Here is a 26421-nt window from a genome sequence, read left to right as displayed (position 1 = left end):
GTTCATAACATGGGATACAGTTACCTACTGCTGTGCTCACATCTTATCGCACAAAATTTTATTAAAACAAAATATCACAACTCAAAAAGACTAGACTGCTTCTACCTCACTCCGTGTTGTTGTTGTTGTGGTCTTCAGTCCTGGGACTGGTTTGATGCAGCTCTCCATGCTACTCTATCCTGTGCAAGCTTTTTCATCTCCCAGTACCTACTGCAACCTACATCCTTCTGAATCTGCTTAGTGTATTCATCTCTTGGTCTCCCTCTACGATTTTAACCTCCACGCTGCCCTCCAATACTAAATTGGTGATCCCTTGATGCCTCAGAACATGTCCTACCAACCGATCCCTTCTTCTGGTCAAGTTGTGCCACAAACTTCTCTCCTCCCCAATCCTATTCAATACCTCCTCATTAGTTATGTGATCTACCCACCTAATCTTCAGCATTCTTCTGTAGCACCACATTTCGAAAGCTTCTATTCTCTTCTTGTCCAAACTATTTATCGTCCATGTTTCACTTCCATACATGGCTACACTCCATACGAATACTTTCAGAAATGACTTCCTGACACTTAAATCAATACTGGATGTTAACAAATTTCTCTTCTTCAGAAACGCTTTCCTTGCCACTGCCAGTCTACATTTTATATCCTCTCTACTTCAATCATCATCAGTTATTTTGCTCCCTAAACAGCAAAACTCCTTTACTACTTTAAGTGTCTCATTTCCTAGTCTAATTCCCTCAGCATCACCCGACTTAATTCGACTACATTCCATTATCATCGTTTTGCTTTCGTTGATGTTCATCTTATACCCTACTCTCAAGACACTGTCCATTCCGTTCAACTGCTCTTCCAAGTCCTTTGCTGTCTCTGACAGAATTACAATGTAATCGGCGAACCTCAAAGTTTTTATTTCTTCTCCATGAATTTTAATGCCTACCCCGAATTTTTCTTTTGTTTCCTTTACTGCTTGCTCAATATACCGATTGAACAACATCGGGGAGAGGCTACAACCCTGTCTTACTCCCTTCCCAACCACTGCTTCCCTTTCATGTCCCTCGACTCTTATAACTGCCATCTGGTTTCTGTACAAATTGTAAATAGCCTTTCGCTCCCTGTATTTTACCCCTGCCACCTTTAGAATTTGAAAGAGAGTATTCCAGTCAACATTGTCAAAAGCTCTGTGTAAGGATCTTAAACTGCAGCATGCTTAGTGATGAAGAAAGCCTGTTGGAACTGTAAGCAGAACTAAATAATATCAAGTTGGATATCACTGGGATATGAGAGGCAAGAAGAAAGGAAGAGAATCAGATCTGTAATCAGGAAATGTCTTTTGTGACAGAGGCACAGGCAAATGCCTGTAGTTATTAGTAGGTTTTATCATTGACAAGAAAATTAAAGACCAGGTTGTTGATACTGATAGAATGTTTGACAGAATAGCAAAAATAGCATTAAACAAAAAATGACTCTAAGCACTATGGGACTTAACATCTGAGGTCATCAGTCCTCTAGACTTAGAACTACTTAAACCTAACTAACCTAAGGACATCACACACATCCATGCCCGAGGCAGGATTCAAACCTGTGACCATAGCAGCAATGTGGTTCCAGACTGAAGTGCCCAGAACCGCTCGGCCACAGCGGCCGGCTAGTATTAAACCAAACAATGGAAAGCCCAGGTCGGAATATCAACAATATTATGAAAAAGATAGATTGCTATACAGCACATTGAGTTGCAGATAGGCACAATGAAAAAGCTGTTACACATGAACTTTCAGCCAAAGCCTCCTTCAGAAAAGAAGACACACACACACACACACACACACACACACACACACACACAAGCAAGCACATCTCTCACACACATTACCACTACCTCCAGCCACTCTGGCCTGAATGCAGGTGTTGTGTTGAATGAAAGCAGCAACCTGGAATTGGCAGGGAAGGGTGAGGGATGGCAATGAATGTATGGGGGGGAGTGAAGTCAGTGCTGTCTGGCGAAGTGTACAAAGACTGGATGGTGGCAGAATAAGGTTTCCAGGCGCAGCTCTGGCAGGCTGTGGGATGGAAGAGAGGGGAGGTGGGGAGGTATCAGAGAAGGGAAAGACTGGTGGTTGTATTGTAAGATAGTGGCACACGATGAGGATGAAGGGATGTGAACTGGGAGGAGTGGATAGGACTGAGAGAGTGGAAACTGCTGGTTGGAGAGTGGGGGGACAGTAGGTTGAGGCTGGGATGATTTCAGGGACGGAGGATTTGTTGTAAGGATAACTCCCATCTGTGCAATTCATAAAAGCTGGTAGTGGAGGGGAGGATCCAAATGGCCTGGGTTGTGAAGCAGATGCTGAAATGAAGCATGTTATTTTCAGCAGCATGTTGACCAGCAGGGTGGTCCACTTTGCTCTTGGCTATGGCTATTGGTATGACTATTGGTATGATTAGCTCTCCACCATGATGAACACCCACTGCCAAATTGTGGTCAACAGCAAAGTGGCCCACTGTGTGGCACAACATATCACTGAATTTAATATGCTTGATTTCAATGGTTGTTTCACAGTGCAGACCATCTGGATCCTCCCATCCACCATGAGCTTCTCTGAATGGCACAGATGGGAGTTACAGTAAGACGAAAATAATATGCAGCCAGGGGAATAATAAAGCTTAATGATGAAACTATAGAAACACTTGAATTTATATACTGGAGGCAACTGAAAATAACTAGTGGCTGACCACTTTAAGAAATACAGATAATGTTAAAAATGTTTTGGGGTTCGTCTGGAAAACTGAATGCTATATTCAAAATAAATTCCTGATGTGCATTAAATGGAACGTCCACAACCGATGTATACTGCTAGTACTAGCTTATGGATGGTCTAGGTTGGCTCCACTAGAGGAGTTGGCAATGTAGTCTGTAGAACCTCCCCACCCCCCACCCCCCCCCCCCCCTCCACCCCCCACCCCCACCCACCCTATGGTGTACGACATGCTTTGTCTTGTTCCTCTGCTGAGGCCAGTCTGGCTTGGATGACCCTGTCAACAACTATGCTACCACCCCGACATAACCCTAGCTTCTTTAGAGGTCGTAAGCCTCCCCACCCAGCACATAAGGTGCCTTCGATGAGGCAATATTCTCTGTGGAGGAATAATGACTATTAGAAACTGAAAAAGAAACAGGGCAAGGATACAGCAAGACTAAATGAAGGGAGATGGAGTAAAGAGATTCTGTGTTGAATTATTCTTGATAAGAAAAGACCTAGAGGGTTACACAATGGAAAATGGATTGATAATTAAAGAAAACCGAGCAAGACAAATTTTGATGCAGAGAGATGAAGATCCCAACGTATAGAGTAGTCTCATAGAGACATGTATCCAATAGTGGATGATGTATGCCTGCTACTACTGCTGCTGCCGCTGGTTCTGATAATGATGATGAAGTTTTAGAGGTAGTCATACAGTTTTAATTATCACATATAGAAATCAAGCTGTAACCAGGAAACATAGTCCCTCTGTGCATGTTCACAATACAAGGCAACACATTTATTCCAACAACCAATGACTTGGTTCAAAACTTAGATATAGATGTCTGCATTTTAACTGTTCAGTAAACATTTCGCTTCGATAATCATTTTGTCGTCATTCTCTGAGATTACATTTGAGAGAGTTAAAAACCTAAAAACACTTCATCTTAAAGAACCAAATGTTTTGATAATTTTCCATGTACACACTTCCATATTTGTATCTGTTACATAGCTATAAAGGTATTTCTAGCAGGTACATCAACCCACTCCTTCCTGATGTAAGCAGTTCACAAATTTATGCTTGAAATTTTATTATGAACTATGTTTACATGTCATATAAGAGAATTTTATGAAAGGCCATTAAAAACTTTTAAAAACTTAAAAAACCAAAAGTTTGTAAAATTCTTTTACGTGACATGCAAACCTAGTTCCCAATAAACAAAATTTCAAGTGCTCATATTATGAAGGAGTGGTCTGACATGCTTATTATCAGTACCTTTACAGCTATGTAACAGACATAGATGAGTGCAGGAAGTGCAGCACTGGTAGGTGCAAATACAGAATAATAAATACCAGTACTGAGTAGACAATTCCAGACTTTATTATCAGAATAGACAATATACTGTGACGCTCAAGTCAGAGGTCAGAACGAACTGAAATCAAAGTCATAGATGTTATTGTTGCCTGCTGCTCAGGGCATTGATATCAATATTTACAGTGAGAGATGATAAATAGTCGTTGTGATGCCACAGAATCCGCCTCCCCCTTCTCCCCACCCCCCTTGGGGTGTGGAGTGTGGGAGGTGGCAGAGCAACAGGAAGTGGTGAAGTAGTGGCATTAGGTAGTGGTAGTGCTGTGGCTGCAGTGATGCCAGAGATCTCATAGTCTTGAAGGTGGGCAGCAGGCTGGAGAGCCCACCTGCAAGATGAAGTAGTCAGGACCTGTGCAGTGGCGTTGGTGGGGCACAGGCATCAGCATTGGTGTTGCTGTCTGCCAGTGTGGGTAGAGTGTCAGGTGATGTGGTGTCATTGTCTGCTGTTGCCAGAACAGCCATTGCCAAGGTTGGGGTGGTGATGATGAGGGAGGCCTCCGTAGTTAGATGAAATTGTGCTGATGCACGGAGACAATGAGATTGTCATCAGTGAGCATCACTGATATATCCTCAGGGAGGAAGTGTGAAAGGTTTATCCACAATGTGAAGGGGGTAGAAGATGGCAAAGCAGGTCCAGAACCAGAGAGTGGCTGATGAGATGGGTCTGTAATGGTCCAAGCAGGCTTCAGTCTATTGGCAGACACTGTCGATCTTTTGCCCCCAGTCGTAATGTCAAATGTGTTTGTATCACATGCTATCACTTATATGAGGGCCAACATATGGCCGATATAGTGCAGCTTGCTCTGGATCGACACATAGCATTGCGTGCTACCAGGTGGGAAAGTCTTTATGTACAAGAACCCACAGCATTGAGTGATGAGGCAGAAGGGGTACATGCATGCTTCGTATGTGTCATGTAACATGGGCAATGAGAACTGGCAGTTCGTGAGCAGCAGGAGATGTGGCCTGCACAATGAAATCAGCAGGAAGTGACAGTATCTTGCTGTAGAGGATTTCCGCTTAGGAAGCATCAATATCTTCATTACGGGTGGTGAGTAGGCCAAGCACGACTCAGGGAAGGATCTCTGCCCATGCCATTTTTAATGCCCAGTGTCATCTTTCTGCTAGTCCATTCGACTGTGGATGATAAGTGGTGGTGCAGAAGTGGTGGCAGCCACCAAGATGGCACAGCTCATTGAATTATAAGGATTTAGAAGGGAGTGACACAGGATAGTGAAAGCATGAAATACAGGTATTAAGAAGACAGTGTAGGGAGAGATGTCAGCAGTAGGTGTTGCCTCAACCCACCACATGACTCAACCAATCACAGAAAATATAATGACATCCCCCTGAGTCAGGAAGTGGTCTGATATGTCAGCTAGCACTTGTTGGGAAATCCCCTTGGGAATTAGGAATTTGCCACGGTGGGGCTGTGCATGTCAACCAGTTTTACTTTGCTGGTAGGTGATACATGCTCTGGTCCATGTGTCTCAGTCTTTTGGCACATGGGGCGCACAAAGGCCTCCATGACTTAACATACAGATGGTCGTGCACCAGGGTGTGCAAGATTGTGGACTGAAGCAAAAACTGCTTTGTGAAAAGGTCCCCCTATTGCAGGAACATTAGACCAAACTGGTTTGGTGGAACTGAGAAAGGTAATTTGTTCTAGTTTAAGGCCTGTGTCCAGGTCAGGAAGCAGGTTTTGTAAGCCCTGGTCTGGATCTTGCACCTTAGCAATTTAGTTGTAATAAAGCTGGGGGGAAAGAAAGGCAATGTGTGACAGATAGTTTGTGACCACATTATCTGCACTCTTGATGTAGTGCACACAAATTGAGATTTGAAATCAAGGTGTTGAAACCACCTGGGGGCAGAGTCCACAGATGGGTTATGTTTCGTGTTGGCCAAATGACACTGGTCTGTGTAAATTGTTAGGGGTCTGCCCTCCATATCATCTTGGAAGTAACTCATAGATTCATAGGTGGTGAGGAGTTCTTGGTCAAAGGTTGACCACTTATGCTGCCTGTTTGAGAGTTAATATGAGAAAAACTGCAGAGGTTGAGGGATGCCAGCAATCCCTTGCTGTTTTATGGCACTGACTGTGTGGTTACTAGCATCCACTATTATTGTAAGGTGTGTATCAGGAGATGGATGAGCCAGTCTAGTTGCATTCAGTGAATCCTTGATCTTATCAAAGGTGGTTTGCATGGATTATTTCCACTCCAGTTCACACTTACTCAATGTATTCTTCCTGCAGAGCATATGTGTCAAGAAAAGGAGACTCTCAGCTGCGTGCAGGGTGTGTCTTTTGTAGAACTTTCAAATGATAGACCAGAGCAATCAGTTGTCCTTTTCTTGCAGGTTTTATTCAGCAAATCTTGATTTCAGCTAGTGCCTAGCCATTATCAGTGCACTATTTCATTGTACCAATGCATGTTCTTGTACATCAGTGCCATGTTGTTTGGGCTGTTCTTTCAAGACTACTCTTCTGTGGAAGTTAATGACACCTAAAAATCTGCATAATTCTTGATAATTAGTGCATGGTGGCAAGAGTCACATTGTCTTGGTCTTTTCAGGTGTCAGACAGATGCCTGAAGCATGTACTTGATGACAGAAGAATGTCATGCGAGTTTGTCATAATTGAAATTTGTTCTCATTAATGACAAACCCATGGGCAGATACTCTGTTGAGAACTTGTAGATGTGAAACATACTCTTCGACTGAGGGTAAACCTATAATGACATTGTCTAACTAGGCAAAACAAATTGGTGAACTGAACAAGGTACTCTTGATAAAATGTTGTCACATTTGCACAGTTTGTTAATCTGTAAGACTTGTACAAAAATTCGTAGAATCCAACAGGTGTAACAATCACTGTCTTCAGTATGTCCTCTTCCGCCATGGGAGTCTGAAGCTATGATTTTTTACAGTCCACTATGCTAAAAATTGTGGCACCTGTTTGTACATGTGAGAAGTCCTGTAGGTTGGGAAAGGGATAACTGTCTACAATAGTTTGAGCATTGAGTGTTAAGTTGTTGCCACAAAGTTGCCACAATCTGTCTTTTTTTTTAAAACTAGTTTTATAGGTGACGCCCAAGTGCTGTCCAATGGACGAACGATCCCCACTTTCAACAGTTCATCCACAGCGGTTCTTGCCACTATTGGTTTGTGGGGTAGGAGGTGCTGAGGTCTACATCAGATGGGCAGGCCAGGTGTAGTAGTGATGTGATGGACAGTACCATCACGAATGGTGCAAAGGGTGTGTGGCATGTCAGTGGGGAGCACATCAGGGGCTGGGAAAAAAGTGTGTTGTAGAGAAGAAACATTGGGTGGGGCAACTGGTACACTGTCAAAATTGCACACTACAATCAGACACAACACTCCACTAACCTGTTCAGAGTCCTTGCAGACAGGATCTGGTAATCTGTTGGCGTCCTCTGAGGTGCTGGATGAATGTTGGAGCTGTTGCAGACAATGAGATGTTGCTTGGCTACGTGCTGTTTGGCAGCAGTGTCCATGAGGTGTATGTTGCCATGTCTCGTGATGTCATTTGCGGCTTGTAGTGAGGAGTAGTCAGACATGAGAAAGCAAAGTTTGTTGAAGAGTGCAGAACACTTAAGGAGAAGGTCTAGTGGTGTATCTTCCAATGATGAGAGATAGAATGGTGATAGAAATTGCTTGGGGAGAGCATCAGCGATAACTCCACCAATGGGCTGCCATCTTCGTGGTATAATAACAAACTATGGGAAGGTCAGGAAGCAGCTGATAATGACATAGAAAGTCCGCTCCTATGGCTGGCTCAACAATCTGGTGATGAGGAAGATCCGAAGCATGTGTTTTTCTGCCCCAAGTCTAAGGTAATGGATGCAGTGCTGGCAACAGCTACAATGGTGTCATTAGTGGCATGTAATTGAAGGGATTATGGCGAGAGAGTAAGCTAGATGGCTCTCGAGGTGGCGGGAGAGTGCTGACATCAGTTCCCGTGTCAATGAGGAAGTAGGTTCGTGTGAGACAATTGTAAACAAATAACTGGGATGATCTGAGGTGGCACAGCTGTGCCAATGTGGCTGGTTAAGATATCTTGTGGCTACAGAGCTACCTGGTGAACCTATGGCATGTTGCTGTACATTTTTGGGTAAGCACAAGGTATCCTTTAGTTGCGTGCCTCCTGTCCAAACCTGCTATGGAACCAACAGTACCGCTTGGCTGCTGAATGAGCAGAGGCGGGCAATGCTGTTTTCTGTCCCGGCGTTTGTTTGTAAACAGTGTTTTAGGGATGGCAGGATGGGGGGGAGGGGGCAAGTGTATTCACTGTAGCATCTGGCATTTGTTGGCTGTCCGTGCTGTGAAAGTTGCACGGAAAGGCAGCAGTTGTGGGCTTGGGTTGGTTCGGAAGGAGTCACCAGTCCTCAGTCATTCTGCAGTTGCACTGAGCGAAGGCGATGATGACGACTGGTGGCAAGAGTGGGAGCTCGAGCTGACTCAGTAGGGATTGGCTGTCTTCAGTCGCACTGTAGCTGAGTGGGGCGATGGCCTTGATGACATCAGACTAGCTGTTAATGAGATGACAGTGCTTGGTCACAGTGGTGATTTTGTCTTCAAGACAGGCTCTGGTGTCAAGGGGGCTTTCCTCGTGGGACAGCATTGCAGTCTGGACGTATGTGGGAAGTTTAAGAAGACACAGTGTCGAGAGCATGCAGCCAGGCATCTACATAAAATCAATCTGCTTGTGGAGATGGCATCAGAGTGAGGAAGGTGAGCTGTCTGTGGCAGTTTCTTAATGTATAAAAGGTGCAGCTGCTGCTCTGGTAAGCATTAGAGGTGCTGGAGCAACAGGGCCTTCACCATCTCGTACATACTGTGAGCAAGTGTTGCCAGGAAGAGATCTCCGATGTCTGAGTAAAGTCATAGATGATGCTGTGGTTGGATGCCAGGCACTCACATAAAGCAACCCGTACTGCCAGGAAATCATTACAAAATGGTTCAAATGGCTCTGACCACTATGCGACTTAACTTCTGAGGTCATCAGTCGCCTAGAACTTAGAACTAATTAAACCTAACTAACCTAAGGACATCACACACATCCATGCCCGAGGCAGGATTCGAACCTGCGACCGTAGCAGAAACGCGGTTCCAGACTGCAGCTCCTAGAACCGCATGGCCACTCCGGCCGGCGAAATCATTACAGAATGGGGCAGTTTAAAGCAAGGTTGGGTGGCGTTATGACTGTTCATTGGCTGTACACGCAATGCCAGCCAGAGTGTGGCATTAACTGGTGCAGCTGGCAAGGGAACAGTGGAGCATGCAGTATGCAGGTGTTGCATCTCATGGATGTGCACGTCAGGTGGTAGTGTGAAAGCCCGCGATGTAGGTGGTGCAGATGTTATGTTGTATGGAGTATAGACCTCGGGCAATATACAGTTCTGTTGAGGCAGTCGCAGAAGCACAGTGGCATGTGGCTCAAAGAACTACGCAGCAGGTGCTGGAGGGGTATTGCACGGTCAATTCTACGGGTTTGTCTCAGTTCTGTGGGTGGCATGCAAAGGTCAAAAGCATGCAACGAGGCTGGCTTGCGTGTGATGTCAGACATGGGTTGGCCCTGCAGAGGCAAAACCTGAAGCTGTGAAGGTTGCAAGAGCTCAAACTTGTGGAACATGTTTGCTCTGTAGACAGAATGCACCTGATAGGTGCTAGATGCGAGGTCCGTGGTGGTGGTTGTGAGGCTGAAACTGATGTGTGACATGAAAGGTGTTGTTGTTACAGGCATGATGATATTGTTTATTGCACGAGCAGCACTTCTGAGCAGAATTGACAATGTGGAAATAGGTGCAACATGAGACTCAGACACCATGGAGGGATGAATCATTGGAATTTTCTGTCCATAAATTGAAGAGGTAGGCGAGATAACGGCAGGATTGTTTGATGAAGCCACTGTTTTTTGTACAGTAAAGGCACTATTAGGAGCATCCATATAGCACTGTGGTTGGAGATTTTCACCCTAAAAGTCAGTGGAATTGTTCAGGAATCTGTGAACAGACACGGGAGTTGATTCAGTGAAAAATATAGGAGCATGTAAGGTAACAGTTGCAGGATAAACAGGGTGCCATGTTCATGATTCCACTCAGCATTGTTCCTGTCCAAATCATTGCACTGAATGTCACTTTGTCCAGGCCATAGGTTGTTTTGCAAATTGTCACATGGAATGTTGGTAACACATTGTGGCAATGTATGTGAAATATCCTTCACCATGTCATGGAGATGGTGAGATGAAACAATGGGAAATGACAGCATTGTTGTGTACCCAATCAGTATGGTAGATTTGCACAAAATCATGATGCAGCATGGTAGATGGAGTAGTCGATGTAGCAAGCGCGGTACTGGAACGTGTTTACAAAGAATAATATACACTGGTGCTGAGTAGACAATTCCATACTTTATTGGCAGAGTAGACAATACACCATGACACTCAAGTCGGAGGTACAGAACAAACTGAAATCAGAGTCAAAGATGTTACTGTTGCCTGCTGCCAAGGGCAACAATATTGATATTTACAGGGAGAGATGATAAATAGTCACTATATTGCTACGTGTGGAAGTGTAGGAATAGAAATTTATCCAACCATGAGGTTCTATAAGTTAAAGTATTTTTGGATTTTTATCTCTCTCAAATATAATCTAAGAGAGGCAACCTCATGCCTCTTATGGTACTATTTTATGTTATTTTATATTACTGCAGATTTTTTCAGTTTCTGTTCACAATTACTGCCTTTGGACATCCATTAATGAAATATGTTGCATAAAACTTTTGTAAATGGATTTTTCATCCATTAGCTTTGTTATAAAATTCAACATAGTTTTATCACAACATAATCCCTGGGGAACCATCCTGTGTTTTATGTCATTATTTCTATTTAAATTCCATTGTTCAGTTTTTACGCATTTATATATACATTCACTGTGTAATTCACATATTCCAGATATACTGTTTCTTAAGGTTTGTTTAATTGTTATGTTCTTCAATAAAAGTGAGCTATAGCTTTGTAGATGTATACTCCAATAAAGGGCACCACAGGTCCTTGATGACTCATATTCTCGCTGCCTCCACTGTTTATAAACGATACCTTCAGTTTTGTTTCTGTCATATAAATGCTAGTATCAGTCACATGTTTATGATCTGACACAATTATGTCTATATGACTTCTAGTAATGGTATGTTAATGCTATGTCCCCACTTACATCGATTTGTATGACTGTGTTGTGTACATATTTTGTGCCTGTTCTTGATTCCTGCTTTTTTTTTTTTATTTTAGCACTAATGATGATTATGTTGTAGTCAAAATGTAGATCTGCAATAAATGACAGATTTCCGTGAATGATTACCATTTTTCTTTATGTTTGAATGTTCAATGGTTGCTGTGCACAATTGGTATCCAGTGGACTCCAGTTTAGTTTCATTGCTAATGTTTTTGATCTTACTCCTACTAAACATTAATTTTTAATCAACAACACGTTATTATTTTCCATGAAAAAATTTACAGTGCCTATAGCTTTGAACTTAGCCTGTGTTTACAGTTTTTGTGTTGAGATTCTTGCATACACTGTGAAACTGAACCTATAATATTGTGACTTTGTATGAGCAGTGGATATTGACTGCTAAATCACAAAAACATCCACAATGCCATTAAAACAGTCCTGTAATGAAACTTTTCATCACTGTAAATGATTCAAATGGATACCAGAATGAACAGGTTATCAATAAAAAAACTTTTACAAATATTTCTGGTGTTGTTAGCAGATGTAGTTGTAATACTGCTAGATTGCATAGAGGTGCATCTACAACTGACTTTTGACATCAATATCCAACTGACAACTCCAGAAGAACCCTGTCCCACCATTGTTACTATTTGTTCACATATTCCTTAGCTCTTTCAGTAAGGTGTGTAGGAAGTGGTTAAGATTAGCTCTGCCTCACACATAAACTGCTACTGCATAGAGAGATGAGCAGATTCACTAAACAGCACTCCCCTTGATAAGTGCTGGCAATGTAAGAAATGGCAGTTGCATTTTGGTATTCATTCAGAACAACTAATCATTTAAGACTGTCTGCAGAGATAATGAAAACCTAAATATTTCATCTGAACTGAAATGAATTTTCCACCATAATACTCTGACACAACCCTGTACCACCACACTGCTGTCTGTGAAGGTTGGCAAAACCAGAAGCATATACGCTGTTTGCCCATAGATTTCCAATTTCTGCTGATCCTGACATAGAAAAAACAAAGCTAAAGGAAAGGTGAACAAGCAGTATAAGCTGACATCTTGTGACACATAAAAGCCAAATTATGCTCTGACAAGCATAAATATTTACACTACAGAAATTTATCTGAAAGACATTACCAATAAGAGTAATCATAAAAACACTTCCTAACAGGTGTCTTGCAATCTGATTCACATATTGCCACAATTTCTGTGCAGCTCAGGCTTGCAAGATTTCTCTTCTTGGACTGACAATAAAATTTCCAATTGATTTTGCTAACCTTATGTGTACTTAAATGCAATTCGGTGTTGCTGTTCTATGTGTTTATCATGTTGATGACATTAAAATGCAATTTATATATCATAACTGAGATGATTATCTGCTTTTTAAAAAAGTAACTTAACTATATAATGCCTCTGTGCCCAACTATGTGTATGTAAAATAATCATCTCAACTTTTTACATCCACTGTCACTGTCATTAACTTATTACTGCAGCTGTCAAATGACTAAGTGAGAGCAGATCTTACAAAGAAAAGAGTAATCTGTCAGAAGTAGCTATTTTATAAAATGTAACTTAATTGTATTACAGCTGGCCAGTTGCAACGTGAATTTCGCCATGGTCAGCTGATTGGGCTTCCTATCCCAATCTTGTGGATAATTGATTACCTTGTCATTGATGGAGAAGGCTTCAGATTTGGTCGTTATTATCGGACTGCTGGCTGGTATGCCCACATTGCTATGTGGTATGTCTGAAAATACTAAGTGCCTATGTTTGAGTATAAGTTTCACTAAATATAGAGCAATCATTATTATGTTTATTACTTGAATTAGCTCCCACAGAGCCAATTATATCAATTTTGCATTTTGCAGTTTCATCTGTTACTGTTCTTGTGATACTATTACTTTTTCATGGTTGTTTTCCCAGTTCAGTTTCACATTATTAAGATGCTTTTCATTTCTACTTTCAATAACAAGATACCTAAAAATCGGACAAAAACTACTGAATACTTTAAATAATGCAAAACATCTAGCTGAAAACACAAAACAATTATTAAAGACAGAGACAGTACTGTTAATAAAAATAACTGCATTTTTGTCTCATGTCTGGTGATCATCATAGAAGATTGTGGAGGTCGCCTTGCACAAATGCATGTCACAGGCACACAGTCTCAGGTTTCTGCAGGGAGATAAGTCACTTGTGTTTTGAGCCAGTGCTCCACATGGATGTCTAATCCCTCTCATCACTTTTGAAGTTAATTTGAGGGCTGTGCAGTATCAGGATAGATTCCTTCAACCTGTCGTCCAGCCCTACAGTCAGTATTACAGCAATGGATTCATATTTCAGGACAATGCTTGATCACACTGTGCCCCCTCATGAACACCTTCTTCCAGGAATCAGAAATCAACCAAATGGAATGGCCTGTGGTATCTGTTGACATTAACATAATAAAGCATGTTTGGGACAAGTTGAAACTTTGGTTCATCATTTCCTCTTCACTCAGTGGGTTAAATCATGAAGGCAGAAGTTGAAAAATGGGAGTCTTGAGTGTCATTGTCTTGACCATCTTGTGGTCAGCATGCTACATTGCTCAGGGTGGAGCAAGGTAGTATTGAATGTTACCCAGCAAATACGTTTGATTTCACAGATGTGCAAAAATCTGCATTTTCAAACAGATTACCTGTGTTTTCATTATGACCTTGTTTTGATTTCAAAGCTTTTCCCAGTTTATTTGATTTTCAGAGGAGCATAATTCATGTTTGTATTTAAATATTTTCCAAGTAATTTTTTGAGTTCTCAGTGTAGTTTATCAAATCCCTGTGAATGGGGTTAATTGTAAGAACAATTATGATATTTATATGTTTTGTACCTTTGTTCCTTGATAAAACTATTCTTTCTACATGCTATTTTAAGTTATATGGCCTGTGTTTTGCCATTGTTCTTCTTATGAGGCACTGTAGGTTGACCATATTTCTCTTTCACCGCAACATGTTTCTGGAATTGTGTAATTTAATTCTTCATTTACTTTTCATCAATTTAAAATCTGTTTCAGTCTTAGTTTACACAACTCTTCAACTTTTCAGAGGGTTATAAAAGAAAATGTTACGCTTGTCATGGAAGGAGGTGTGTCTTGTCTTTGTCTCTATAGTAATTGTGTCTGTTTTTCTGTGGTTATGTGGAAGGCGTAGCTAATTATAAAACTCAAATTCAGTCTAGATATTAGAAAGTTGAGAGCTGCAGTTGACAGCAGTAATGTTAGAAATATGGTAGATGACTAGATTGCGAAAACCTGCCAAATTCACCAAGAGGTTTATGATGCGCTGCAAGTCTGCTAGCTTTATTCTTGACATCGACAACAGTATCAGTGTACTAAGGACTGTAAGCAAATGTGTGAAGACAATCTAAGCAGTTCAGGAACAATGATAAGTTTCCAAGTCCTCTGCCAAATTGTTGTTTCCATTTAACACACAATATTATGATACTGCCCCACTATCTTCTTCAGGTGCTGTGAGTTTTGCTGTTATGTATACTTACAGACTTTTTGGAGTACAAACAGCAAGTACACCCAACAGCACAATTCACAGAATGTGAAGGAGGTGGCTGAGTCAGTTGTCAAAATATTGTGCATTACATGGAAACAACAAGCCAGAACACCCAGAGGCACAGCATCAGTCAAACAGGCTGAGGAAATCTGAGAGCCCACAATTCAGGAATAGTCTGAAAAGACAGGGATACAAGTGAAATTTAAGGCAAATAGTAGCTACAATCCTAAAAAGACAAAGAAGGTCCTTCTGCTATGGAGTAGTCTTGGAGGGAAATGTCGGAACTAGCTCACTACTCCCTGGTTAGTGAATATAAAGTGACAAGTACACTAGTGGCCATTAAAATTGCTACACCATGAAGATGATGTGCTACTGACGCGAAATTTAACTGACAGGAAGAAGATGCTATGATATGCAAATGATTAGCTTTTCAGAGCATTCACACAAGGTTGGCGCCGGTGGCGACACCTACAAAATGCTCATATGAGGAAAGTTTCCAACTGATTTCTCATACACAAGCAGCAGTTGACCGACGTTGCTTGGTGAAACATTGTTGTGATGCCTTGCGTAAGGAGGAGAAATGTGTACCATCACGTTTCCGACTTTGATAAAGGTTGGATTGTAGCCTATTGCAATTGCGGTTTATCGTATCGCGACATTGCTGCTCGCGTTGGTCGAGATCCAATGACTGTCAGCAGAATATGGAATTGGTGGGTTCAGAAGGGTAATACGGAATGCTGTGCTGGATCCCAATAGCCTCGTATCACTAGCATTCTAGATGACAGGCATCTTACCCCAATGGCTGTAACGGATCGTGTAGCCACGTCTCGATCCCTGAGTCAACAGATGGGGACGTTTGTAAGATAACAACCACCTGAACGAACAGTTTGATGATGTTTGCAGCAGCATGGGCTATCAGCTCAGAGACCATGGCTGTGGTTGCCCTTGACACTGCATCACAGACAGGAGCACCTGCAATGGCGTACTCAATGATGAACCTGGGTGCACGAATGGCAAAACATAATTTTTTCAGATGAATCCAGGCTCTGTTTACAGCATCATGATGGTCACATCTGTGTTTCGTGACATCGCAGTCAATGCACATTGGAAGCGTGTATTCGTCATCGCCATACTGGCGTATCACCCGGCATGATGGTATGGGGTGCCATTGGTTATACGTCTCGGTCACCTCTTGTTCGCATTGACAGCACTTTCAATAGTGGACATTACATTTCAGATGTGTTACGACCCGTGCCTCTACCCTTCATTTGATCCCTGCAAAACCCTACATTTCAGCAGGATAACACACGACCGCATGTTGCAGGTCCTGTACGGGCCTTTCTGGATACAGAAAATGTTCGACTGCTGCCCTGGCCAGCACATTCTCCAGATCTCTCACCAATTGAAAACGTCTGGTCAATGGTGGACGAGCAACTGGATCGTCACAATATGCCAGTCACAACTCTTGATGAATTGTGGTATCGTGTTGAAGCTGCATCGGCAGCTGTACCTGTACACACCATCCAAGTTCTGTTTAACTCAATTCCCAGGCATATCAAGGCCCTTATTACGGCCAGAGGTGGTTGTTCTGGGTACTGATTTCTCAGGATCTATGCACCCAAATTGCGTAAAAATGTAATCACATGTCAGTTCTAGTATAATGTACTTGTCCAATGAATACTCGTTTATCATCTGCATTTCTCCTTGGTGTAGCAATTTTAATGGCCAGTAGTGTATTTTTAAGCCATGTGGAGTGCTCAGCAATGTCACCTGTGATTTAGGCTCTCTGGGGAGGAATCTTGACAAAGTGAATCGTGTTGTGATTATTGAGGCAGAGGTGATGGAAGTGTTTGGACTGTAACCTTCACTAGTTAGTTAGTTTCGTGTTCCACAGATCGTTTTGGATGACAAATCATAATGACCTGGTATGAGCCATTTTACATTCACGTCGCAAATTAATTTGTAAATATGATTACATGCTGAACATTTATAAATTCTTTCCCCAACTGAAAATGACATAGGATGCATTACTGACAATGCTTCTCACTTTAGCATGAAGTATTCTGTCAAACATGTACATGCAGACCCTCAGAAGTCACTCAAAATGGCAGAGCAATCATAAATTGAAAAGTGAAGGCAGGAAGGTTACAGCTTAGCACTATTCATAAGGGAGGATAGATGCCAAATTAAATTTATGTGGAGACTGCCACTAAGTCAGATTTCTATTGTTTTATTTAAACCAAAAACACAAGAAAGGCCTCTGATCCATCTATGACTCAACATAAAAATAACGAAAAACAAACCATTTTGTGTCTCAAAAACAATAATTAAAATCATCTATAACACTATGCAAAATTTACTAGGACTCATGGCTTTTAATGTGCCACTATGAAAAGACTCTGATGAAACTATATTAGTTTTTATCAACTAGCCCTCCTGCTGTTATTGCCAACAAAATATGGATAGAAAGAGACCATTGTCAGCTGCCTTTGATGTAAGAGGTAACAATACAGAAAATCAACTTCTAGTTCAATGCCAGACAATGTGTCATCACACACGCCATCCAGAAAAATCTTCTCGCATGTTGGATACACAAGCCAACATTCTATAAAAGAAACTCTTGTAATTGGATAGCATAGATATTAACACTAGTGCAAGAACCCTATTACTAGATGTTTTCAGCGTGGAAAAGTCTTACCTGAGCCGGTAAGTTACAGAATATATTTGTCTACTCTTATGGCATGAGATTGCACCAAAGGACAGTGTTCAGTCTAGGTCATTGGAGGTGGCTAACTTTGTTTTAAGAGTCAGCAATACAGAAAATCAGTTTACATTTCACTGGCAGACAACATGTTACCAGCCACACTTTCCAGATAACTCTCCTCACTTATTGGGTACACAACCCACCATTCTACTCAGTGATTCAAAATGTTGCACTCAAATTGAAGAAATGAATAGAGGAATCTAAGTACAACAGCTTTGGAATAGGAGTTATGGTCTTGGGAGTAATCAGGAGCCGTCAAAAACTTTGGGATGTCACAAACAACAAGAACAATCAATGCACTTGCACTTCAAGTTTAGCGAAGAAAATTTGCTGTTAACAATTTAGGAGCTGTTCAAAGTGATGACCATAACATTCAATATGGGCAGAACAGTTTCGTAGAAAATTCTGGTGCACTCTACCAAGTACACCAGATATTGCATGAACCTCATTGGATGTAGCAAGTAACCTCATGAGAAGTGATGCTACCTCAGGGACTGGTGTCGTGTATTTGATGCTTTTGGACTGTATCCCTGCCCGCCACCCCCCTAAATCGAAAAAGGTGGGGGGGGGGGGGCTTCACTTTTACCCCATTGCCTTGCCTATGTCACACTGAATGCATCACATAGTTGCACAGTTGCAGGTGCTAGGTATAGTAGCAGGCACATCTGACAATGATTGTTAAGTGTTATATCCTCTAACAGTTCTGGAAAAACTTATTTGATCAAGACCTTAATCCATTCAATCATGGTGGCAGGACATATGGTCTGAATACATGATCGCTGGTAATACTAGCCCATACATTCACTGCAAACCTGTGATGGTGATGGTGTCTGAATGGGATGCAAAGATTGTGCCATGCCCAGCTGTGACTGTTATGACAGTTAAAGAATTTATCTCTGGTGAACTGTGCCTCATCTTCCAAGACAACATTGCTTAAAAAATTGGGGACATTTGCACAACACGGGACAATCCACATACAAAACTGAACTACTTGTTAGAAATCATCCACAGTCGAACCTTGAACTCACTGTTGATAATAGGGATGCAACTACTCATCATACAGGAACCACTGCACACTGCTTTGAGACACATCCATGGTATGAGTGATGGCACACGTGCTTTTCGATGGCTATTCTTTCACACATGCAAGTACCTTCTCTTCCATATCTACTGTTTGAATACTCTGTGGGCATCATGCACCTGTCTCCCTGATTCAGTGGTAAACTGTTTTGTTTGAAATGTTTGGGGCTGTGGTTGATGTCTGTTCAGTTGACATCTGTTCAGATATAGAGTGCACACAGGCACTGAATTTCATGTGCAATGTGCATTGCCAGTGGCTCTTCCACACAAGAAAGTCAGGTCTAGAAGTGTGCACTGCTTCATTTCACAAAATACTGAGAATGCCATGAGCACTGCCTTTATCTTTGGTAATGTCAGAATGCACACTTAAAATCCACAGCAAACCTGCAATGCAAACCACCTACTTGTCTCTGAGTGCGAGAATTAAAGGCAAATGTATGAACACAATAACTGATACACAAAACATTAATAGCATGACAATAGATGGAATAAAATAAAATGAGGTGAATCCAATCAGATGGTGTGAACCAATCTTTTAGCTATTTTTCAACATAAAATTGCATTTTTTAGTGTGTATCCAATCATGTGAGTACACAAGAAGGTTCTAGGACTAACCCAGAAAAAAATGAAATGATTATGTGGCACTGTTGGCCAGAAGGTCCCATCTGGAAAAGTTCCACCGCCGAGTTCAAGTCTTATTTCAGTCAACACCACACTGGATGACTTGCGGGCTGGTGATTAGGATGAAATGATGAGGACAACACAACACCCAATCCACAAGCGGGGAAAATCTCCAATCCCTCTGGGAATCGAACCACCTGGGACCACTGCATGGGACGCAAGCACATTACCACCCAGCTAAGCAGGAGGAGACTAACCCGGAAAACCTACTACAACACGGAATTCCTTATAAATGCTCTGAACACTATCCAATCAGGAAATGTTAAGCATCAACAAGGCTTCAGAACAATATGCAGTTCCTTATACAACATTAAATGACAAACTCAATAACAGATACAGATGTAAAGTGGAAGGCCAACCAGCATTAACCAATAATTAGGAAAATTATCTGGTTGAAGGAATATTTTGTTGTGCAAAATTGGAATTTTCTTTGAGGAATAATGATGTTAGGGACCTCTTAACTGAACAGGGCAAATTAAAGAAAGATTTCATGAAAACTGATCTGGTCATGAGTGAGTAGACTGTTTTCTGGAAAGAAATAAGGAACTAACTCTTAGAGTAAGTGAAATGTAAGGAGGGCAAAGGCAGCATTTCCCTGGAAAACAATGAGTGATTGTTTTAAGAATCTTGAAGTGTCCGTTAATGGTGTCCCTCCTTCCAGTATTATAAAATGTGATGAGATCAACTTTCTTGAGTATCCCGAACAAGTGGAATTAATAGTGAAGTTAAGTACAAAACATCCTGAAAGGATTGCGGATATTTCTAAGTCAAATATCATGTAATGATATCAGTGGCTGCAGACATTGCACACAGTTTATAGGGCAAAACATCTCTATGATACTTGTTCTGAAAGAAGTTTAACTGGTGCAAGTTAAAATAGGAATCAAAGTGGTTGGTTTGACATAACAGTGTTTGAATCATGATTTATCCAGATTGTCTTGCCTTATCTCCAGCATTTAGAAGACTCAAAAGTGATTAAGGTGACAGTCTCTTGAGTCGTCTGTTACTTAACATGATTAAACTGTGGCAGGAACATGGCATTCAGTTTGTGTTTCTATCACCTAACTTTATTCGTTTGTGGCAGCCACTGTGTGTGCCCTTTTTAGACCTCTAAATCATGCCTGGAGAAACTAGTAAAATCTGAATTTCTTAGGTTATTGAAAGGGGCCTTTGAAAAGTTACTATCACTTCTAACTCTGATGTTATGGAAAAGCAGGAACTTTTCCTGCCTGTCCCAATAGGGAGTTTTACAGATTCCAGAAGAAACACACATGATATTAACTCTGTAAATTTCTTGGACAGCACCCTTTGAAATTCTGCTGAAGCAGTTTCATTCTAATGAAACAAAAGGAATGCCACATAATCAATGTGCTTACCATCAACTCCAGGAAAAGGTGTTGTTGCCAGGAACTTCAATGAAACTGATACTGACAGAACTCAAATCAGGGGATCCCTATCATGTGATTCAGATTCTATCTCCAGAACATTTAATAGTGATGTAGAACAGCACAAGTCAAATGAAAATGAAGGAATGGATAAGAAGAAGGAAAGATGGCCAAGAATTAAATAAAAATGGTTTCACTATAGTGAAATTTCCTACAAAAAGAAGGTTCAGTTTTCTTATTGGTAAAATTGATAACTTCTCTAAAGACATTTACGAAATATCAACAATGTATGGAAACGATAGATTACTACTTACCATAAAGATGACATGTTAAGTTGCAGACAGGCGCAATTAAAAGACATTTGCAATTTAGTTTTTGACCACAGCCCACATCAGAAAAAGGAAGAGAAACACGCACACATGATTGCCATCTCCGGTAGCTTGGACCAAATTCTGGTCACATGTGCATGATGTTTGCTTGCTGTGTGAATGAATGTATGTATGTCATCAAAGTGGTTGGTTTGGCCTAACAGTGTTTGAATCATGATTTATCCAGATTGTCTTGCCTTATCTCCAGCATTTAGAAGACTCAAAAGTGATTAAGTCACATGTGCATGATGTGCGCTTGCTTGTGTGAATGAATGTATGTATGTTTCTCTTTCTTTTTCCAACAAAGGCTGTGGCCAAAAGCTGAAGTATGTCTTTTAATTATGCCTGTCTGAAACTTAATGTGTCATCTTTATGTAAGTAGCAATCTATCTGTTCCTCACGTTGTTGATATTCCAACATGGAGTTGTTTGACATGTATTAAATGACATCACTGAGAAAGAAAGTTCTTGATGGTAGCGTTTACTTTGTCTTTCTGGAAAATGAAGATGTGACTGAAGCAGAAAGGGATCAAATTATTAATAGAAGTTGTGCCAGAACATAGAAGCTGAGGTAAATATATATTTCAAGAGATATATGATTACGATATTGAGTAAATATCTTTCAGATTGACAGTGTCATGAATTTACTGAAATGGAAATTTGTTTGACAATTTACATTTTTAAAGTAGTAATGTTGGAATTAATGTACCTATAAAAACTTGTTTCAGCTAGAAAATCTAAAGTATTGTTGTAAATACACCAATATATTTTTTGAAATGCCATCAGGTGTTGTACCAACAGTGAAGTACAGATGGGGTGGCATTAGAGTATCGGAGTGTTTTTCATAGTTACAATGTGCTCCCCTTATTGCACTTAAGAAAACGCCAAATGCAGAAGGACATGAACAAATTTTTCAGCATTCTGTGTAGTCCATACAGTAGAGGAACGGTTTAGAGACAATAATTGTATCACTTACCAAATAACAGAAACATTGAGTCGATGACAGCAATACACAAAAAAGGACAGAAAACTTGCCACCTTTTGGACTATCTTTTCTCTAGCTAGAGTACACACACACACACACACACACACTTGTATCCTTACACAGTGCAGCATGGATGCACAATACCAGGAGTGCAGTTTGGCAGGTGGAGTAGGGTGGCGTGGTGGGGAGTTCACACCTCCATAAATTATCTCACCTACTGAGATACTACTACTGCCTTGGAGCACGGTTACCCATCAACACCCATCCCATTCACAGTGAAGCACCTTGTCAACCCCTCATAGCACCCAGACTCTGCCTAGCTGTCCTTTCCAAATCGCCACGTCCTCCAAAACTACCTCTCAGTCTTCCACAATATCCAGAACCTAAAAAAACCCAAAACACTGTTGTTAATGATTTCAGTGAAAACCCCAGACCTATCTTTCAGCCCCATACCCAAGTTTAACTGTGTTGTACTCAACTGATACCTACTCACCTTTTCCTAGTTCCTACAGTGGAAGCACTTCTTTGCCACAATTCCCTCCAAATGCAGCCAACTGAATTCCAACATTGAAACTTGCCTCTCCCAGTTTGTACTACCATACAACAGTAACTGTCTCCCTCCCCCCCCCCCCCCCTCACCACTACCACCACCACCACCCCCTGGTCACTTTCCAGGCATTTTGTACTTCCACTTTGGTCTCATTATCTTTTCTAAGAACACTAATATTTCATCAGAAGAAAGGACAACCGTACAACCTTACAACAGATACTCCCTGCAGACAAAGGCTCCACCACTGTTGTGATGAACTGCAGTGACTATCTGATGGAAGGCTTCCACCAACTGTCTGACTCCTCCCCCAAATCCCTCAGTATGGAAACCAACATCACATCCACAGAAAGAACCACAGTCCACCACATAAATCTGATCCGTACCTTATAATCTATCCATCAACAAAAGAGCCACCACTGCTGTTATGATTCACAGGGATTACCTGGTGGAGGGTCTCAGTCAGCTGTCAGACATGTCCAATAAGTCCTGCTACAGTTATCCTATTTGAAAAATCTGGTGTAATCTCCAGTCACTCATCTATAGGTCCATCCCAGAACCTGAGTTTATCACTCCCCTCACGTTTGCCAAACCCCAGACTCCTACCTTCTACCCACTTTCCAAAATACGTAAGCCCAACCACCAGGATATCACATTATGGCTTAATACTGTGCCTTACATAGAAAATCTCTGTCCTGACCTCAAAAAGATGGTTAGTATTTGTTCAGTGAGTCATAAGAACAGTTAACATTATAGTCACAGACTTAAACACTATCTAAAGTGATAGCACAACCCTACTAGAATAACACAATTGTCTTATAAGTTGAGCAGAGACGCCAAAATTAAACAAGACTGCATAGTAACCATATGTTCTCGTTAGTTAACATGGTCTTTGATGGCAATTGATTACCACTTGTCCTGGTAGGTCACTGTTGAAATCTGACACAATCAGTCACTATTGGGTACAGGCAGGACAGGAGTAGAAATGATGAGTGAACACGTGAATACAGAAAACAGAAGTTTTATTTAACTTGTAGCTTTCTCCACCATTGTAAAGAAACTTTACAAAAGAACAAACAGCAATAAAGCCCAGATATTACAAGGAAAGTGTCATGTAACGTGGGGCTCCAGCTACTGATGCGAGTGAACTGTCGAAAGCTGACTAAGACTGAAGACTGCAACTGAGACTGTGCCGCATAGCTGCCACCAGCCATCCTATGTCATGGTGGCAGAGGGCACTCATAGTCGGAGCCATTGAAGGCACAGGCAGGTGCACATCGTTGGATCCACAGGGTCCCCATGGCACTGCTATTGGTGTCTGTCAGAAATATGTGTTTCCGTTGCCAACTGTGATGTGTCAGTAGGGATGGTATTGACCTATGATACCACAACCACATCATGCACAGAATTCACAATACAAATAATTAAAATGCAGTTTCATTGAGTTATTAAATAAGAAATGACAGGACATGAAATTCGACCTGAGCATTGTACATTTTGCTGAACTGTCACTTCTGACAAACTGACTGCAGTGAATTTTCCTGTATCAACTATCAATAGTTTTTGCTTCTAAGATTTCTGATCACAGACTGCAGAATGGGACTTAAATGGTCTTATAAAGATTGGCATAAGAACAACTACATAATACTTTGAAAATTGGCTAGGCTGAATTTAGCTGTTTTGAATGAACTGCAACCTTTTAATAAATTTTGGCTTATAAAAAATGTTATTGGTTAGAAATTTAGAAGATTATATGGATATTATTATGCTTCCATGATGTAAATCTCTTTGTTTATAAATTTAACCACCATATTTAAAATCATAGTAAATTACATGAAATAATTGATTAGTCAGACAATTAATTAGTGCTGTACATCATATTGGACAAAAGAATTAAGTTAATGAAAGTAGGTTGCTGAAGGTCAGAATGTAACAGTGATTAAGGCCAAAATCTGCAGTCTATATTTGGAAGTAGCTCATAAGTTCAACTTTAATTATTTCAGAAGAGAATTAGTTTCATGTAATTTAAAGTACATATTTGGGAAATTGGAATTCGTAGCTTTAGAATGGTGTGGGTCATTATAATGGATTCTGCTTTCTTCTTCTTGAATTGTAGTATTATCTTTAATCAACTATGACTTTTAATTAAAATAATCTATAGACAAATTACTGGTATCAATGGAATCAATGCAATGAGAAAAATAAGCTGAAAAATGAATTAAATGTAACTTTGCCTGATAACTGATTTGCAGGTTTTCATGTACCTATCACATGTCACATAAACAACTGTATCAAACAATGGAAAATGCAGGAATGAATGTAACAATATTATAAAAAGGAAAGTTGCCACTAACCATGTAGCAGAGATGCTGAGTCGCAGCTAGGCACAACAAAAAGACTGTCACAAATGAAGCTTTTGGCCATTAAGGCCTTTGTCAACAATAGATGACACATGACCTGAAATGAAAAATATCTTCCCCTTCCCTCCCACAGTGGGAGCTGTCCACCCAGCCTACACAAATGCTTGTCTATCCCTGTTCCACCTCTACCCACAATCCCTTGCCCTATGGCTCACGTTCTTGTAAAGGACCTATATGCAAGACCTGTTCCCTGCACCCTTCCACCACTGCCACCTACTTCAGTCCAGTCACAGGCATTTCCTACTCCATCAAAGGCCACCTATGAAAACAGCCATGTAGTCTACCAGTGTAGATACAATCACTTTGTTTTATTCTATGTGGGAATGACCACTACCAGACTGTCTGCCTTCATGAATGGTGATCACCATTACTAAACATTGCACACAACACGATGTACATGACTTCAATGACAGCTTCACAGGCCATGCCAACTGGATTTTTCTGTCACCACTACCAGCTTTTCTGGATTGCACAAATGGGAACTCTACTTGCAAAGTGTTTCATTGTTGCAGCCCACTTGGCCTCAACCTTTGCTAACCTCTGTCCTTCACCTGCCTCACTGATTGCTTTGTTCCCTCTCCAACCTTACACATGCTTTTTGGCATCCATTCACCTGCACAGTTCTTCCTCTCTCTTCTCTCCAGTCATCCCCCCTTCCCCCCCCCCCCCTCCCGCCACACATACACACCACCTCCTCCTCTCATACTGCCAGCACAGCTCTCCTGATGATGTTGCCCCTAGCAGTTCACCATCCTGTTCCACCATGTCTCTACACACTCCCAAAATCTACTTTTGAAGGTGCTTGTGTACTGCTCAGTGCCTCTCCTCTATATGGTGATTAGCAGACAATCCTAATTTATTTTGTTACTGTTGACTCATTCTTGATTTTCCATTTTTTGAAAATGTAAATAATATTTCTTGAAAATTAGTTACTGGATCTTTGCGAATGGACTGTTACTGAATTTGTTAAAAAACGGTACATGCAATACAATACAGCATAATGCCTAACTACACTATTATAAATATAATACATGAGGGTCAATCAATAAATAAAACAGAGTATTCGAAATTACTAGGTATCTTTATTGATAAAAACTTGAACTGGAAGTCAAATGTCATATATTTTCTTAAATGTCAAAGTTTTTCAAATTTTGCATTACAGATAATATCAGGTTTTGGACATGAAAAGTCAAAAGGTTGACTTAATTTCTTATTTTCATTCATTAATGTCTTATGGGAGCATATTCTGGGGTAACTCATCATTGAGAAAGAAGTGTTCATTGT

General features: G+C 41.0%; 1 protein-coding gene across 5 annotated transcripts in view; it reads left to right on the top strand.

The window, feature by feature from the left end:
• LOC126412087 (dual oxidase maturation factor 1-like) overlaps positions 1-26421 on the top strand; it is a 134620-nt gene that overhangs the window by 54751 nt on the left and 53448 nt on the right. For all 5 annotated transcript variants that reach the window (XM_050081503.1, XM_050081502.1, XM_050081505.1 and 2 more), the window contains exon 6: positions 12957-13110. In XM_050081503.1, coding sequence (XP_049937460.1) covers positions 12957-13110 — 154 coding nt within the window. The remainder of the gene's footprint in view (positions 1-12956; positions 13111-26421) is intronic.

This window comes from Schistocerca serialis, chromosome 7 (assembly GCF_023864345.2).
Source record: "Schistocerca serialis cubense isolate TAMUIC-IGC-003099 chromosome 7, iqSchSeri2.2, whole genome shotgun sequence".
Lineage (NCBI taxonomy): Eukaryota > Metazoa > Arthropoda > Insecta > Orthoptera > Acrididae > Schistocerca > Schistocerca serialis.
Note: the sequence above shows the minus strand (reverse complement) of the source record. Positions and strands in the feature narration are given on the sequence as shown.